This window comes from Sinocyclocheilus rhinocerous, unplaced genomic scaffold (assembly GCF_001515625.1).
Source record: "Sinocyclocheilus rhinocerous isolate Xijiao unplaced genomic scaffold, SAMN03320098_v1.1 scaffold2559, whole genome shotgun sequence".
Classification (NCBI taxonomy): Eukaryota; Metazoa; Chordata; class Actinopteri; order Cypriniformes; family Cyprinidae; genus Sinocyclocheilus; species Sinocyclocheilus rhinocerous.
Genome location: NW_015658761.1, coordinates 9,750 through 26,511, shown reverse-complemented (window position 1 = coordinate 26,511; position 16,762 = coordinate 9,750). Strand labels below are relative to the sequence as shown.

The 16,762-nt window shown below is 35.6% G+C and overlaps 2 protein-coding genes and 1 long non-coding RNA gene across 3 annotated transcripts in view; 1 reads left to right on the top strand and 2 right to left on the bottom strand.

Moving 5' to 3' along the window:
• LOC107722988 (protein FAM160B2-like) overlaps positions 1 to 7,731 on the bottom strand; it is a 12,690-nt gene extending 4,959 nt beyond the window's left edge. The window contains 12 exon segments of the mRNA XM_016531490.1: positions 873 to 1,013; positions 1,094 to 1,263; positions 2,476 to 2,668; positions 2,755 to 2,831; positions 3,059 to 3,176; positions 3,289 to 3,485; positions 4,818 to 5,036; positions 5,147 to 5,266; positions 6,162 to 6,266; positions 6,346 to 6,512; positions 6,656 to 6,734; positions 7,536 to 7,731. Of these exon segments, the coding sequence (XP_016386976.1) occupies positions 873 to 1,013; positions 1,094 to 1,263; positions 2,476 to 2,668; positions 2,755 to 2,831; positions 3,059 to 3,176; positions 3,289 to 3,485; positions 4,818 to 5,036; positions 5,147 to 5,266; positions 6,162 to 6,266; positions 6,346 to 6,512; positions 6,656 to 6,734; positions 7,536 to 7,586 (1,637 nt within the window). The 5' untranslated portion in view covers positions 7,587 to 7,731.
• LOC107722992 (uncharacterized) overlaps positions 1 to 13,676 on the top strand; it is a 19,604-nt gene extending 5,928 nt beyond the window's left edge. The window contains exons 2-3 of the long non-coding RNA XR_001637878.1: positions 2,521 to 2,525; positions 13,666 to 13,676. This is a non-coding gene — a long non-coding RNA (uncharacterized LOC107722992). The remainder of the gene's footprint in view (positions 1 to 2,520; positions 2,526 to 13,665) is intronic.
• LOC107722989 (actin filament-associated protein 1-like 1) overlaps positions 10,392 to 16,762 on the bottom strand; it is a 14,430-nt gene continuing 8,059 nt past the window's right edge. The window contains exons 5-7 of the mRNA XM_016531491.1: positions 13,227 to 13,396; positions 11,780 to 11,890; positions 10,392 to 11,278 (exon numbers count right to left, since the gene is read on the bottom strand). Coding sequence (XP_016386977.1) covers positions 11,252 to 11,278; positions 11,780 to 11,890; positions 13,227 to 13,396 — 308 coding nt within the window. The 3' untranslated portion in view covers positions 10,392 to 11,251. The remainder of the gene's footprint in view (positions 11,279 to 11,779; positions 11,891 to 13,226; positions 13,397 to 16,762) is intronic.

Sequence of the window (16,762 nt, the reverse complement as noted above, 5' to 3'; positions counted from 1 at the left end):
ATTAGCAATTACTCCACCGGCCTCGCTCCGTTCCCACGGCTCTCCGACAGAAAAAAATGGTCACAGTATATATATATATATATATATATATATATATATATACACATATTTGATATATTATATATTTTAATAATTTTATATATTATATATATAAACTTGTTTAAGCAGTTTATAATTTTCATTCTTTGATAAATAAAATGCTTAAAAGAATGGCATTTATTTAAAATAGAAGTCTTTCACTTTTGATCAATTCAATACATCCTTGCTTAGTAAAAGTATTAAAGTATTTATAATAAAAAAAACAATAGGACATAATATTCACATATGCTGTTCATAGGGGACGTATTGTATTAGACCTACAGTTACAGCATGAAATATTATTTAAACCTTACTATAAGAAATATTATTTAAACCTTATTATTAACATTTTTACATAACATTTATTTATTTTATCTCACAATTCTGACTTTTTTTCAAGCAAATGCAAGTTTATATCTCCTTATTCGGACTTTATAACTCGACTTAACTCAAAAATAGTGAGTTTGTCAAATATGAGGGAAAAAAGCCAGAAGAGCCGAGGGGAAAAGAGAGAATGACGAGTTGTTTTTCCTTATTAGAATTGTGAGACATAATCTCGGAATCTCTTGTAATATGCGGAGAACATTTTGAAAATGACATCTAATCAATATAATTTATAATCTTTTTAAACCTATCTATTTTGTACCCTATCCGTGAAATTCTCTAGCCGTAAAGGCTATCTCTATATAAAGGGTTTTCTGCAACCATGATGCGCACGCATCCTGAATGTTTACAAACCTATAATTGGTCTATAGGCTTTGGTTGAAGATCTGCTGAACTTCTTCTAATGATACCTGTTGACGATGTCTGCAACTTGTGTGTGCGCACTGGGATTATGTCTCTCTCTGACACTGGGCAGAGACAGAAGAGGCTCCTGGCTGCCGAACCCACTGTCTTCATACATGTCTGTGAAGAAGGGATCCTCTTCCAGCTCCCTGAAGGAGAAAGACAGTGAGAGATCAATGATAAGTCACTATGAGAAATAAGAGAATCTGTGTTCAGTTTCTCTGCTCACTCAGACTCTTCCAGAACATCACTCTCAACTCCATGTCTCTCGTCCATGACCCCTGAACCGGGCAGCCTGTAGCTGTGCTTCTCAAGATTACGCAGCACCAGATTGGTCAAGATGCTCTTGCTGGGCTTCTGTAGAAGCTCCTCAAAGAGACGCAAGGTTGTGATGCTGATCTGAAAAAGGGCAAAAGAAACATTGTAACACGCGGTGACGCTGCCAACCGTGAAAATTTATTAAAGGGATAATTCACCCAAAAATGAAAATTACCCCATGATTTGCTCATCCTCAAGCCATCCTAGGTGTATATGACTTTCTTCTTTCAGATGAATACAATCGGAGATATATAAAAAAATGTCCTGGCTCTTCCAAGCTTTATGGCAGTGAATGGCTGTTGATTCAATAGTCCAATAGAAGTCCAATAAAGTGCATCCACCCATCATAAAAAAAGTACTCCGCACGGCTCCAGGGGGTTAATAAAGGCCTCCTGAAGCCTTGCTGATATTCAGGAAAGTACATTGCTTGTGCAATGAATATAAAAACATAAAAACTCATACATGGGTATTTTTTCTTTCATTGCTTGAATTATAAGGGCATTCTAACTGCATTCTAATAAGCTTCATCGCGCAGTGAATGCTTTTGGACTCTCAAGACGTGTTTGTTTGTTTTTTGCAAAGTAGGTGACATACTCAATAATTTCAGCTCTCCTACTACCGTCTCTGAGTCCCTCACAGTCATACATACAGCACAATAACATTATGTCAGGGGAAAGTCTATTAACTGCTTGTTACAGTTCCGAGGTCAGATTGGTCAATCTGCGTTATTTAGTTCGTAAATTATCATACATAGAGAATTTTAAAATTTCATATGTATGATAAGTTTTACATAATACAAAACATTAATAATCTAAAGGGGATGGTAAGGGGGGATGGTGGTTTTACAGAGGGGATGCTTTTTGTCTTTTTTTGCCATCCCCCCTCAATTTGAGCCCTGGACATAGCGTACGCAACGGTGAGAGGTGACAAACGTAGAAGCACAGAGGAGACAGCAAAACAAAACATGAACAAAGTTTTAAATATGGATATTTTTCTTACGCAAATGCATCGCTTCGCTTCAGGAGGTCTTTATTAACCCCCCAGAACCGTGTGGAGCACTTTTTATGATGGATGGATACACTTTATTGGACTTCTATTGGATTACTGAATCTTAACAGCCATTCACTGCCCTTATAAAGCTTGGAAGAGCCAGGACATTTTTTAATATAACTCTGATTGTATTTGTCTGAAAGAAGAAAGTCACACACATCTAGGATGGCTTGAGAGTTAGTAAATCATGGGGTAATTTTCATTTTTGGATGAACTATCCCTTTAATCATTTGGCCCAGTTACCTCGTCTGAGATGTGGTTGCAGTTTTCAATAAGGCGGTAACGTAGAATGTGTGTGTGTGTGTCCTGTTGCTTTTCGCAATGTGTGTCGTTGCCAAGCAGAAACTGAACCAGTTCCTCCAGGAGCGCAGGAGAATGTATGTGACGTACAGAACAGGACAGCAGAGCAGTGTGTACCAGGATCCCAGCCTCTGACCTGGACAACCAGAGTTTAAGAAAAATTTACATCACTCTTCCTGTCATGCTGCACGCTCACAATTCTGATGAATGTTTTCTACTCACATCTGAAGCAGATGAGGCTGAATGACTCCTTTAAGCCACTGAAGGTGAATTGCTCTGGCCAATTTAACACCAAGTACCTACAGGAAAACATACATGCATAATTATGTGCAATACGTTTATAATTAGTATGACACAAAAGTATATTAAAACATTTTTGAGGTTGTTTCAAGCTAGTGTACTATTAGCAATTTTTGGAAACAGGAAAAAGTATCTTACACTCAGCAGTCAATTTTATTCAGGACATTTTTCGAACTAAAGCAAACACACATACACGATCAGCACAAAAATAATGATTTTGTCAAACCCTTGGTGCTTCCTTGGTGAGCTCATTGCAGTAGTCCAAAAAACAGAAGAACCTCTGGACGTTCTCACTGCTAGGAAACGACTGGCTCTCCTCTGTACTGTCCTGTGTGAAATGATCCCTGCAAAACCAATAACACATCTTCAGGATGAATGTTTACAATAAGCAGATAAGAAACAGGTCCACAAATAAAGTAAGTGTAAACACTTCATCGCTTGATAACAAACACACACCTCCACTGTGCGCCGGAGTAGCTGTGAATGTCTGCAGGGTCGAGTGATGAGGGTATGAGGCAGTAAAGTTCAGTCAGTCTCTGAGCGAGTAGATGACACAGTGGTGTTCCCTCAGCCAGCAGATGTCCAGTGTCCTCCTGTGGTAAACTGACCAGCAGCAGCAAACTCTCCATGGATCTGAGCATAACACGACTTTTCTAAGAGCGAGAGGCACAGAGAGTCTCATTAAAAACAATGATTATGAACTCCAGTGCTCTGTGTACAGCTGTCTGGCCAACTCTTAAGACGTGTTCAAACACAAGATAAATGGCACAGAAGTTTACAAATTAGATTTTACACAAAAACTATCCACACCGAGTTGCATATTTGCCATTTTATACTTGATAATGAAAGTGAAATTCATTGGCTTTAATGCACAACACATCACTAAACTATAAACTGTATTTTTACAAATATGTTGCAAACAATTGTATTTTATTTAATGTTTTATCTAGCAGAGAGTGACAAGAGGGTGTAACTTAGGCATAATTTTTGAGGGTCCACTTCTCAGAGTGTATTGCAACCTAATTTTTCATAGAAACGTTGAGTGCTTCATTTCATGTCAAAATCTGGTGACTCTACTGTACATGCTGTCGAAAAGTTAAAAATGGTACTTAAAAGTGTACAAAAATAAATTGCTCCAGATTCGAAAAGTAGGAAATAAACAAGATAAATTACCTTTCTTTAATTTCTTATTTCATTTAATTTCTTATTACTTCTTTAAAAACAATGAGGTTGTGGCCATCTTCTAGGCCTTCACCAGACAAAATTAATGATTACTGATCAAGCAAATAAATTTAACAAACAAAATGTATATTAATAATTAAAAATAAATTAAATACTTTATTCTTTAGCAAGCTTTTCTTTTCTTTTTTTTTGATAAACCAAGGGGCCAGAAAAGCTGAAAGACAAAGATTTTAAATAATGTATTTTTAGGCCTGTCAAAGTTAACATGTTAACCTAAGATATTAATTCAGTTATTTTATATTATTATATTATATTACATTGTATTATTATTATATTACATTACATTATATTATATAATATTATTTAGTTGAATGCAATCATTTTAATTTATAACTTAATTATCATTTAATATTGCAATTGTGAAATTATTTTACTTTAGCGCCCCAATTTTAGTTACAATTAAACACCAAATGTGCATATAGTTTTGTGAAAAATATTAATAACTAAAATATCTCTCCTTCGTTGTGGTGTACATACATTCAGGATTTTTTGTTTGTTTGTTTTTGTTTTATCTACATATATACAAGTCTTAAACAGCATGCGCTGCAAGTATTTTAAAAAATGTTCTGTACAAATATTCAGATACAGTCATCTGTGGGCTCATTTGGGATGCATTGTGTAATTTTAAATTAACTTGGTTAAAAACTGAACTTGGTGTAAATAAGCCTTAAGAACTTTCTCCGTTCACACATTCTGTTTAGCTGCACATCCAGCCTGTCGTATATCTCTTCACGATGACTCACCTGACTTTTCCCCAGGTGCATGAGTACAGGGATAATGCCTGTGGCTGTCTGAGGTGAGCTGGAGGGATGAGCTCCACTGCGGGCCGAACAGGAGGAGGTAGCGTTGGAAGAGGGAGGAGGTGGAGAGGGAGCCCTCTCAGGACTGGCGGCTGCACTGCAGCCCTCCTCCAAAGCCTCGTCTGAGGTAGAGCTGCACCTCTTCTGAGAGTCTTTGGTAATCTTTGCGATGGAGATGTAGATGTGTTCGTTATTCATTTATCACAGCTTCACATTCTAAATGAGTTTAAATGACAGTCAACACAGTGGTGAAAGAGGACATGATGAAGTACCTCAAGGATATAGTTGAGGACATAAGGGTCTTTTTTGACGCGAGTGCAAACAGCAAATAAAAACTGAGACTCCTCTGTTTCAGTCTTTGTATCAGGGAGTCCACATAAATGGATCAGTTTCTATAACAGAGAGTGACAAAAAAAGAAAAATGTATATTTGAGTGTCCACTTCACAGTAATGTAACCTATTTTTTCATTCAAGCACTGCAGGCTTCATTTCATAAAAAAAAATTGTGATTCTACTATATATGCTATCCAAATGTTTAAATTCTACACTCTAATAAAAATAAAAATCTTGGTGATAGAAAGTGTACAGAATTAAGCTCTGAAAAAAATTAAATAAAAAATAGATGTTAAATTATAAATAATAATATGTATTGCTGTTCACTGTTATAAGTGGAATCATTCGCATAAAAAAATTATATAATTACTTACACTACTGTTCAAAAGTTAAGGGATGGCAAGATTTTTTTTAAACAACATTTTTTATTCAGCAAGGATGCATTAAATTAATCAAAAGTGACAGGGAAAAAAATCTATTTATAATAAATGCTGTTCATTTGAACTTTATATTAATAAAAAATAATAATATATTTTTTTAAATGTATCACAATTTCCACTAAAATATTACGCAGCACAGTTTTCATCTTTGATAATAATAAGAAGAAACGTTTCTTGAGAAGCAAATTAGCATATTAGGATGATAATGAGTAATGATGTTGAAAATTCAGCTTTGCATCACAAGTATAAATTACATTTTAAAATACATTCAAATAGAAAACAGATACTTTAAATTGTAATAATATTTCACAATATTACTATTTTTACTGTATTTCCGATCAAATAAATGCTGCCTTGGTCAGCAAAGGAGCCTTCTTTTAAAAATATAAAAAAATATTACCAACTCCAAAATTTTCAAACAGTTATTTTGACACAAAAGCACAATGTTTTAAACATTTTCACACAGCTCTTTTCCATATAGTAACAGTTCCACTTCCTACTGATAAAGTCATACCTGTACGGGCCGATAGACATTGATTAAATGCAGCACAGGTTTCTGAATCTGGCTCAGGACTTTAGAGAAGAACAACATCACTTGTTGACTCATGCCAGGAGGATACTGCACAAAGAAGTAATATTTCAGTTCATTTACAGCTTTAAATAGCTTTAATCTCTGTCTTGAGTCTGTGTTTTCATACCTGTGCTTTTCCCAGCGTGCAAAGTGTCTCTAATAATTTGTGCTGGAGCAGGTACTCCATGCAGGGACCCGTTTCCTCTCCTTGCTGTGTCTCCTCATACACCAGGATGTCCAGCATCTGTCTGAGCCGCCATGGGATGTCTGTCTGCTTCACCGGACGAGACTCATCTTTGTGCAAGAGACAAACATACAATTGAAACTTTCTTTTCATTTCCTCTTTTTTTTCCCTAAGGTATGGCATAATTACATTTTTTGTGTTATAATCTCAAACACAAAGTAAATTACTGCTTAACGTGAATCTACACTTTTACCTGTTGTTTCTATGTAATAGTTGGTTATTGCTTTCCAGTGATCCACAAAAGAGTCCAGCAGGTTTATCGAAGGCTCGCTCTGTAAGAATCAGAACAGAATCAACAGTGTTTTACTGCAGTTACACTTTCATTACTATTATTAATTCTATATGATCATTAATATCAACACTGAGTTCCTATAAATGCAAAATTCTTCACTGTGAAACATAAAGGTAGTCCTGAGTAATAAGCAGAAAACAAGGCTAAATTCATAGAAAATATTTATATTTTATATACACTACTGTTGAAATGTTTATCATTTTTATATATAATGCAATAATGTGTACAAATAATTGTTTTGCCACTTGGTTTATTTTATAATGGCAAGGCATTTTAGGTGTGGTTTAGGTCTTCAAATATTTTATGTATGTTTTTTAAGTACATTCTTTCCTCTTCCTGTCAGAAACTTGTCCAGACCTGCTCATTTTTCCACCTTCCACGTGAACAAACTCTCAAATGACAAACCCAACAGTGTGTGGTCAATAAAAAAAACTCACATATATCCTTCAATATGTATAGAAATCGCATCTATGGACTTAATAAACAATATTCCAAAGCAATCTAGTGTTTAGTGCACTATGTGTTCAACCACTGTAGCACAAAAGCTCAACTTAAGACAATGTATATATCTTCATATAAAGCACTGAACTACATGACAACACGCTGGCAGTCATTTTAATCGCATATTTCGTTGATATACAGCCGTCATATACGTCTGTAGCATTTCAATAAAGTTTCACTGTATCATGCAACAGGTTAAGAGTCTCTTGAGTTGTTCTACATTAGCTAGGCTAAGCTAACAGGCTAGTTTGAAGACATTCAGAAGTCAGTGTTTACTCACTGTTTCCAAGGCCTGCTGCAGAAAAGCCGTCACTTTATTAAACATGTCCATGGCTGAGCTTATCAAATTCTGTGTGAAGTCTGGGACATCTTTATATCAATTATACAGCGCTGGTGTAGTTTGTAAACATTGTTTATGTGGCTGCTGAGCTTGAGCGATTCGATCTGCCTGCAGTAGCGATAGTGAACACTACTGACAAGACAGCGCACACTACAGAGTAGACTGGGAAATATCACAAAAAATAAACATTCACTTTTCAATTTAGGCAGCATTTATCTCCATATCTCAACGTTATCAAGTGCACCGCAAAAAATTTTTTTGAAATAGACTTGATAAACACCATAACACTAACAACATAAGGTACCTTAATTTAGATTTAATGAGGGTTTTAATGAAATTTCATAATGTGGACCGTCAGCATGGTTAATCTTGTGGAAAAGAAGTGTACTTAATTGTGTTGAGTGTACATTTGTAGCGTACTTCAAATTTTAAAAATATATTAGTAAAATATTAGTACTTTTAGAATACACTTTAATGGCTGCTTTTTTTCTAACTACTAAGCTTATTGTTCACAGTATACAGTGTGTAGTTTTGGCAAAATAAAATAACTTTAATCAATAAAATGTGCGTCATAATTATGTAAATACATGAACGTTATTCAGAACAATATTGTAAATTGTACTAGCTTGCTTTTTTATCTAGATATGATAGATATTATCTGTTACTGTAATGTTAGCTAGTGTTTGGCAAATCAGTTGAGCAAGAATCAGAGATGATAGCGCACGTACGTCTGCAAGATGTCTGTTAAAGATCGCTTCATCTGGAAAGCATCTGCTGTGTACAAACATCTGATAGATAGGCCTGTAAGATGTCAGTTTTACAAACATTCTAAATCATAAACATATTAAAGACATCTTCTGAACGTCTACTTGACATCTGATAGGAAACGTCCTATAGACATACTGCAGATGAACAAACACTCTAAAAGTCTTGCAGATGTAAATGCAGACGTCTCCGTGATGTACGTGTGCTGTCAGCTTTCTACACCTCAGTAGTGTTGTCAGAAATATCGATTTTTCGATATTTATCGATACTGAAATATATAATACTTGTTTTTGTTTTTTCGCAGCATCGATACACCGATACCAGCTGCGCTTTTTCTCTCTCTTTTGTATATTTGATAAAACAAATTGAGTCCCTTAGTCCATTTTGAGCCCAAGCACACATTTCCCATTAATGACCCAACTAGGAACCACATGGGGAGCCCACCTGAGTTCACCCATGTGGGTCCTATCGGGGTCACCCTACATAAAGTATACTTAAAAATATACCTGAACTTTACTTAAGTATACTTAATCAAATAAACTTGAAGTATACTACTTTTTGGTAAGGGCACCCAAGTGGGCCCCAGATAAGATGCCCATTTTGAGCCCATGCCCACTCTGTACCCCTGCAGCCCATGTGTAACCCATGTGGGCCCCACATAAACATGTTTTCTGGGTTCTCTCTGACAGTGAGTTCACACACACACCACAGTGTAATGAGAAGCATTTGTAAACCTGTTGTCCAACAAAATACACATTTAATAACATATTTCACTTCATAACGTCAGTCAAGTGTTTGAAATAATTTCCTTTTGTGATCTGATGTGGCTTCTTAGCATAGAATGAGGCTGAAAATATATTTTATTTTATATATTCTACTGCAACACATGCTATGTCATTTAGCATTGCATTATAAATCGACTTTACTTTAAAATTTAATTCCCTCTAAAGAAATTTGAATTAAACATATGCAAGTCCATACGTTTTTCTCCAGCGTTTTACCACCTCAAAAAGTTTTCTTTAATGTAAAAATATACCTTACTGTCATGATCTAGACTTGTTTTATTTAGGCTATCTTTCAATAAAAACCTAATATTCTATGCCCCTAATGTTGTGGCGGTTTTTCCTAGTGGTATCAAAATATGGTATTGAATATCAGTATTTTTCAACGTCTTGTATTGAATTTAGAAATTTCAGTATCGTGGCAACACTTACCTCAGTTAATCACTCTGTCCAAATTAATATGTTAGCATTGTAGCACATTGGCTAACAGCTTACACAGATGATAGACAAATAAAACACAGACAACGAGAAATGAAATTGAAATGCTAGACAAGAAGCACAAAGAACATATAAGCTATAAAAACCAACCTGAAATAGTAGACCATCCGGGGACTTTTGGCATACTGTTTTCAACATAGGTTACTATGCTTTGGGACACACTTATTCTAATCTCACATACGATGTAGGATTAATAGTATGAATGTTGGGACGCAGAGCGAGTTTTAAAGGCTATAAGTAATTGTGTGAGTAAAAAAGTCCTACTTAAGTGGGTTAAAAAGCACTCTTAATTAGAAGTATTTAAAGTGAGTGTCAACAAATACATTTTCATCTGATTGCAATTGCCAGAAAACATTGCGTTCAGTTCACGCTTTTGAAGTACGTTCTTTTAAAGTATATTATTTCCATAATAAGTATTCTTTTTGAAAGTATGTTAGTGTACATCAATCCAAGAAGCTTTAAAATGGTCAGCTGAGTTTAACTTGTCAATCTATATTCCTTTAACAGTAGAGATCCCCACTGTTCCTGTTGAATGAAATCATCAGAAGGCACGTGTGTTGTTTCTTTTGGCCACATTGTGGCAACCATAAATAATACAATGTGATACCATTTTACATCACAGAACATTAAAATGCAAACTCTTGTTGTTTTGCACTACAGACAGGATGCTAACAGCATTGTTTGACATCCTCAGAATGACTCTAGAGAAAACAAGCAGGAAAGAAGAACAAGATTCATAGCTTTATCCAGCAGTACTTTATTTATTGTACAAATATGTTCATCAGTGGTGGTTGTTCTCCACAGTTATCTTTTGTACAGCAATATTAGGCCATCCTTGTCTTAACCAAGCTACCAAACTATACAGAAAAAGCTTCCTGAAGTGAGTGGGATCAATACCAGCAAAATCTCTTCAGCTGTAAAGACAAATCAATGCTTCATAAAAACATGGATACAAAAATACGGTTAAGGCACATCATTAGAAAAGCTCAACACTTAATATACTGCATGTGCATTGGAATAAAAAAAGTATAAATTGATAAATTACCACAGATTTGTGAGTCTTGTGAAAATAAAAAAAAAGAAAGAGGTAATTACTTTTCAACAATCAATGATCAGTTACTGATCTTCACACTGACGATTCCTGATTTTGACCATGACAACGCCTTCCTGAAAACCGCAAACACAGTTTAGGACGGGTTCAAAACAGTGCAAAGTGATTTACATAAGGATTATACTGTGCTATGATGATAAACATAAAACTCCACTTCATTTAAATGTGCCACTCTCTAGACATAGAGTTTAATTTCTAAAGAAATGTACATCAGCATCATCTCAATAGACATTTACAAATGTAAAATGTTTTGCAGTTGCTCCCTAACAATCTTGCAACCCTGTGTGTGAAGATGAATGTTTGCCTACGGACAGAATATGCTGATAAAGAGTTTGTGTGATCGGTTCTTTTCTTAAACGTACCAAGAACCCCCCACAAAAGAACAAAAAACTTTACAAATCTAAATCACTGCATGATCCACATGCTTGGAAAGAATATTATTTTCAGTGCAATATTATATTGACAATATGAGGGGAATGTGGGAGAGTCTTCTCTTGATGTCAACCTGAAGCTTTGGTTTCCCACTCCTACAAACACAATCAGAAAGAGGTTAAGGGTCATAGTGGTGTTAGTTTACTATTATATACAGTACTATAATAATTTTTAGAAATATTTTGAATTAGGGTTTTTTTTTTTCAGTTGTAATTTTACCTTTAGTTTCAATTCAAAATAATTGAATAATAAATGAATAATAATGCTTTTTCGACTACGTCTGGAAGTGGTCAAAAGGAGATGAACTCAAAATGTTTCAGCCCCCGTTTACACCTGTATTCAGTGTTGTCCACTTATGATCAGATTGAAAAAAACACATCTTAATTCCAGGTGTAAACAGGGCCTTAATCATTAGTTTGATTTCTACTGTGGAATACAAAAGAAAACATTTTTGAGAATGTTTTAACTGTTTGTCCGTTTAATAAAGTCAAAGTCAGCTTCATTATGAGTTCATCTACTGAGTCATCTGGAAATCCAATACAATCATAAATTCATGAGGTAGTCTGTTCATTGTGCTCATGCTGAAGGAATCTTACCTTCCTCCTCTGGAAGACCCTGCCATGCTCCATAAACAGGGCAGATGGAGCTTTCTTTAGGGTGTTTTTTGCCGAGGCAGTTCTTCTCAAGAGTGGGGTCAGAAAGCCCCCCTTTAAGAGACAAAACCAGAGGTGAGTGTTCAAGAGTGAGTTGTTGTTTCCTTTTATAGGATGAAATGGTGAAATATCCTAAATGACTCAGACAAGAGTCACAGCCACACATTTCAAAAGTTATCAGACTCCTCCAGTGAGTCCACTCATCATTGCTTGATGGAGTAGGGTGTAATGGTGGGTTAAAACAGCTCTTATCTGAGCTTTATTCTCTGCTCCTCTGGGAGGAAGTGGCTCCCAATCCAACCCACTGTAATTACTGAACTCGCAACGGCAGCAACAACCGACAAACAAAGCACCAAAGAGGACAAGTAGCCAAGAATCTTTTAATTTGGAACAAAATGCGGAAGATATCGAAAAATACTGAAATGAACTAAAAATGACCCAAATCAAAATAATCTCTTCTTTGTCTCATGTAATTGATCTTGCAAATCAACATTTGCTTGTTGCAAAGTGTTGCAGTTACACAATCCAAACAACAGATGGCAGTGTAATAACAAAACTTCAGGGGTTCAGTTATCTACTGACACACAACTGCCACTTTAAACTGCTCTTATCAGCCCTTACAAAATATTATGGTATTACCATGTTTTTTGCCATGTACCAAGGTTACCGTGGTAATATCATTAAGTAAAACTAAAGCCACAAAAAATGTGTTACTTGAAATAAAACAAATGTTAATACACTGCTCCGGGTGTGTGTTCACTGCTGTGCGTGCACTTGGATGGGTTAAATGCAGAGCACTAATTCCGAGTATGGGACACCATACTTGGCCACACGTCACCTGACTTTCACTTAAACTTATTTAATTTCAGCTAGTTGCTAAGGCAACAGTTCTCACTTTTATTTAGTTAGGGTTAGGGTTAACTTGATGTACTAAGATAACCAAAACTGAAATAAAAATGAATAAAAACTATAAAGACAGGTAAAAAAAAAAAATGTAAAGACATTAAAACATATATAAAAATGCTAAAAATGAAAAAAAAAAATGACTTAACTTTAAAATTAAAAAGAAAAATATATTTTAAAAAAAGTTCAAAATATAAGTTAAAATGGAATTGTATCTCAGTGATACTAAATTGATGAATTTGCATAGTATTCCAAGGAAAACAATGTGCAAGGTACTATTGTAAATGTCCAAACAAAACAAAACAAATATGGTATAACCTTGGTTCTGTTTGGAGTACCAAATGCCATGATGCATGAACATGGTAATCATTCAGTACCTTGATATAATATTAAAGTGCCACAGTATTATAATCTGATATTATCACTGTACGATGCTTCTGGCACAGTGCTTTTATTGTAAGGGAAGGATGAGTCGGAGGGTAGTTACCTGTGCTCGCTCAGTGCAGAAAGCGAGGGAGCGTCTGAAGGAATACCGTTTGGCTGGCTTCGTCCCCACGCTCACGAGGTTGACCTCTGACCCCGCTCGCAACGGCACGCGTCTCTTTCCTGTCAGGTCCAGGTTCTGCACACCCCTCTCAATCTCATACAGTTTTGAACCTAAAAACACAAAAACACACATATAATATACACTACCAATCACCTATGATTTCTGAAGTCTCTTATGCTCACCAAGGCTGCATTTATTTGATCAAAAATACAGCAAAAACAGTAATACTGTGAAATATTATCGCATTAACTTTAAATAACGTATTTTAAAATGTAATTTATTCCTGTGATGCAAAGCTAAATTTTCAGCATCATTTCTCCAGTCTTCAGTGTCACATGATCCTTCAGAAATCAGTATAATTTGCTGATTGCTGCTCAAGAAACATTTCTTCTGTCTTATTATTATCGTGATGCATTTTTTTTAGGATTGTTTGATGAACAGAAAGTTAAATTAATTAAAAATTATTTGAAATATAAATCTTTTTTAACATTATAAAAGTCTTTACTGTCACTTTTGATCAATTTAATTAATCAAAAAAATTAAAAAATTTTAATTTTAAAATGTACTGTATGCATTTTTTTTGTATAAAAGCCAACCACTGTGATATTAACTTGTAAGCTGAATTTTTTTTGTGTGTAGTTTCAGTTAAGCTGTAATCACTGTACATCATTTGAGATGACAATGTGTGGAAATCTTCTAGGGGTGGAACAGTTCAACTTACTCACGGTTCGGTTCGTATCACGGTGATTAAACTGACCTGGAACTACCTGTGCAGTTAAACGAATTTAATCAACACCTGCCAGCCAATCAGAATCGAGTATTCAGACAGACCATGGCATAAATGCTCATATTCCATCATACGGCATTCGCATTGAACAAGAGTGAATGGTTTGTCCACTTTTTTTTTCATCGCTGTTGTTGTATTGGCAAGCCAGAATGTGCATCCATCAACAGAAACATATATTAGCCGAACCCTGTTTGTTTTACGTGTTATTTATAGCAAACCATAGGCAGAGAGAGCTTAATATTTGCGCGTGTTCTGAGGCGCGGGTTTGCGCCCTTTGGATGAACGCACGCACAAATCTTCGCGTCCTCTGGCTAAGACTGTCTCTTAAATGTTTAAACTGGCAAAGCGGAGAACCGTACGGTTCGATTTTTTTCCACAAACCGTTCCACCCCTTCTTCATGACTTTCAGAAAACAAAAAAAAAGAACGGAATTCCCCTCTAATGCATGTGTGTCCACTGTTGGACATTGTAAATAGGCATATTAAAATAGTTTAAGTATGAAAAGTGTTTTAAGAGAGTTTATTAGATTTTTCATGGTTTTGTGGATGTTGATTAACTTTTCTACTTTTCACCCTCTCTTAATCTCCTCCCTGAATAGAGCATGTTCTGGAAAGTTGGGTTCAAAAAGAAAACATGATATTCTCATGGTTTGACTGAAGAATCTTAGAAGATGTGTGTGTGTGCCTGTGTGTGTGCCTGTGTGTACACCACAAGGCTACATCCCTGCACTGCTTCCAAAACCACACTGGAGAAAAAAGCGCCAGTCGCCGCTGATCCCTACCAAAATGGGAGCAAGAGTGTGTTGCCCTCCTCTGCTGAGACAGTCCAGAAACACAAAGAGTCTAAACCTCACCTCACATGCCCTATAGTACACAAGACTATAAAACACACGCTCACACGCTGACGCTTTCTTACTAAACACAGCTCATACACTAGCATTCAAAAGTTTAAGGGTCAGTAAAAACGAAGTGTTTTTTACAGAAATTAACACAGCAAGGATGCATTACATCAACAGTAAAGACATTTATAAAGTTTCTATTTCAAATAAAATATGTTCTTTTAAACTTTCTATTCATCAAACAATCCTGAAATTTGTTTTTACCACAGTTTCCACAAAAATATAAGCAGCACAACTGTATTCAACATGATGATGATAATAATAATAACCGTTTCTTGAGCAGCAAATCAGAATATTAGAGTGATTTCTGAAGGATCATGTGACACTGAAGACTGGAGTAATGATGCTGAAAATTCAGCTTTGCATCACAGGAATAAATTATATTTTTGTTGTTTTAAACTGTAATTGTATTGCAGTAATATTTCACTATATTACTGTTTTGATGTATTTTGACCAAATAAATGTAGCCTTGGTAAGCACTCATTCCTTCATTAAAATATCTTACCAACCCCAAATGTTTAAATAGTAGTATATGTCGACTACATTGGATTTCCCTCCTAAACTCATTTCCACAGTTAAAATGCATATCTTTAAATGCCCTACTGACAGCACTAGGCCGCTTCTTAATCGATCCTAGCATAAATATCATTTTGCATGGCACTTTGTGGTAAATATTTCCATGATAAATACGATCAAATATCTCCACTGACCATCACCACACACGCTTGGCACAGATGGTATTTCCTGCTAAATTGCATTTGACAAACCTGATGAGAAAAACAGCACCGAAAACAGATCCATAATCATGATCAAATACATCAAAATCATTAGAAACACCACATCGTGTCAGTTTGTGTACGAAAACATCAGAGCATCTAAACATTGCCTAAGAGTGTAATATTATAGTGTTATTTAGGTCAGACTGGCCTTGTTAAGCAAATAAAACATGCGAAAAAGGCACGTCGGCACAAAATGATGCTCTGCGATGTTATGCAAATCCATAAACCAAGAGCATGGAAAGTTGCACTTAGCCACTATATAATTATTTAGCACTGTTCAAATTAAAAGCAGATGCCCCTGAATTGTCAAGTATTTGCTGTGGATAAGGGAGTGATGGTTAGGAAAGCCGTATGTATTTCTTAATCATATGTTTTGAGCTCAAGAGGGAAATTTATGTTTGGTCACAGGAGCGGCCGGTCCTATAGGCGATATAGGTGGTCAACTTCCAACGACCATTTGCATCTCTCATTTTATTGAACAAATGCATTACTGTATTCCCAAAGATTTTATGAGAGAATATAATGAGCTGGAAAGACTGATGATATGATGATGCTGATCTGCTTAAGGCAATGAGGTTAGAGTGGATTCAAAATTCCCATGAAAGCAAAAGGAGTTTTAAAATGACTTTTACAAGCAAGTTGGTGACAGAGTGAGTGGTACCAGGCAATGAGGGCAGAAAATGGGATGAAATGAGAGAGAACTATAAATGTACAGTATATTTTGATCTTAATGCGATTCCTTTCTTAAAAAAGTGCAACTCAAGTTTAGCGACTGGGGTAATATGACTGACTCACTGTGGTTGCTGAAGATTTCATTATTGCTGTGGCTGGCAAAATCCTCGGATGACACCAATTCTCCGTTTCCACCAGTGTAGGGTTTCTCAAACTGAAAAATGGATGGAACAGATGTACAAGTTATAAGTAATGCTAGTTTGTCAGAGTAGCAATGAACAATGAATTATCCATGAATTCAAAACAAGTCAACGTAAAATCAAAATTGACTCTATTTACA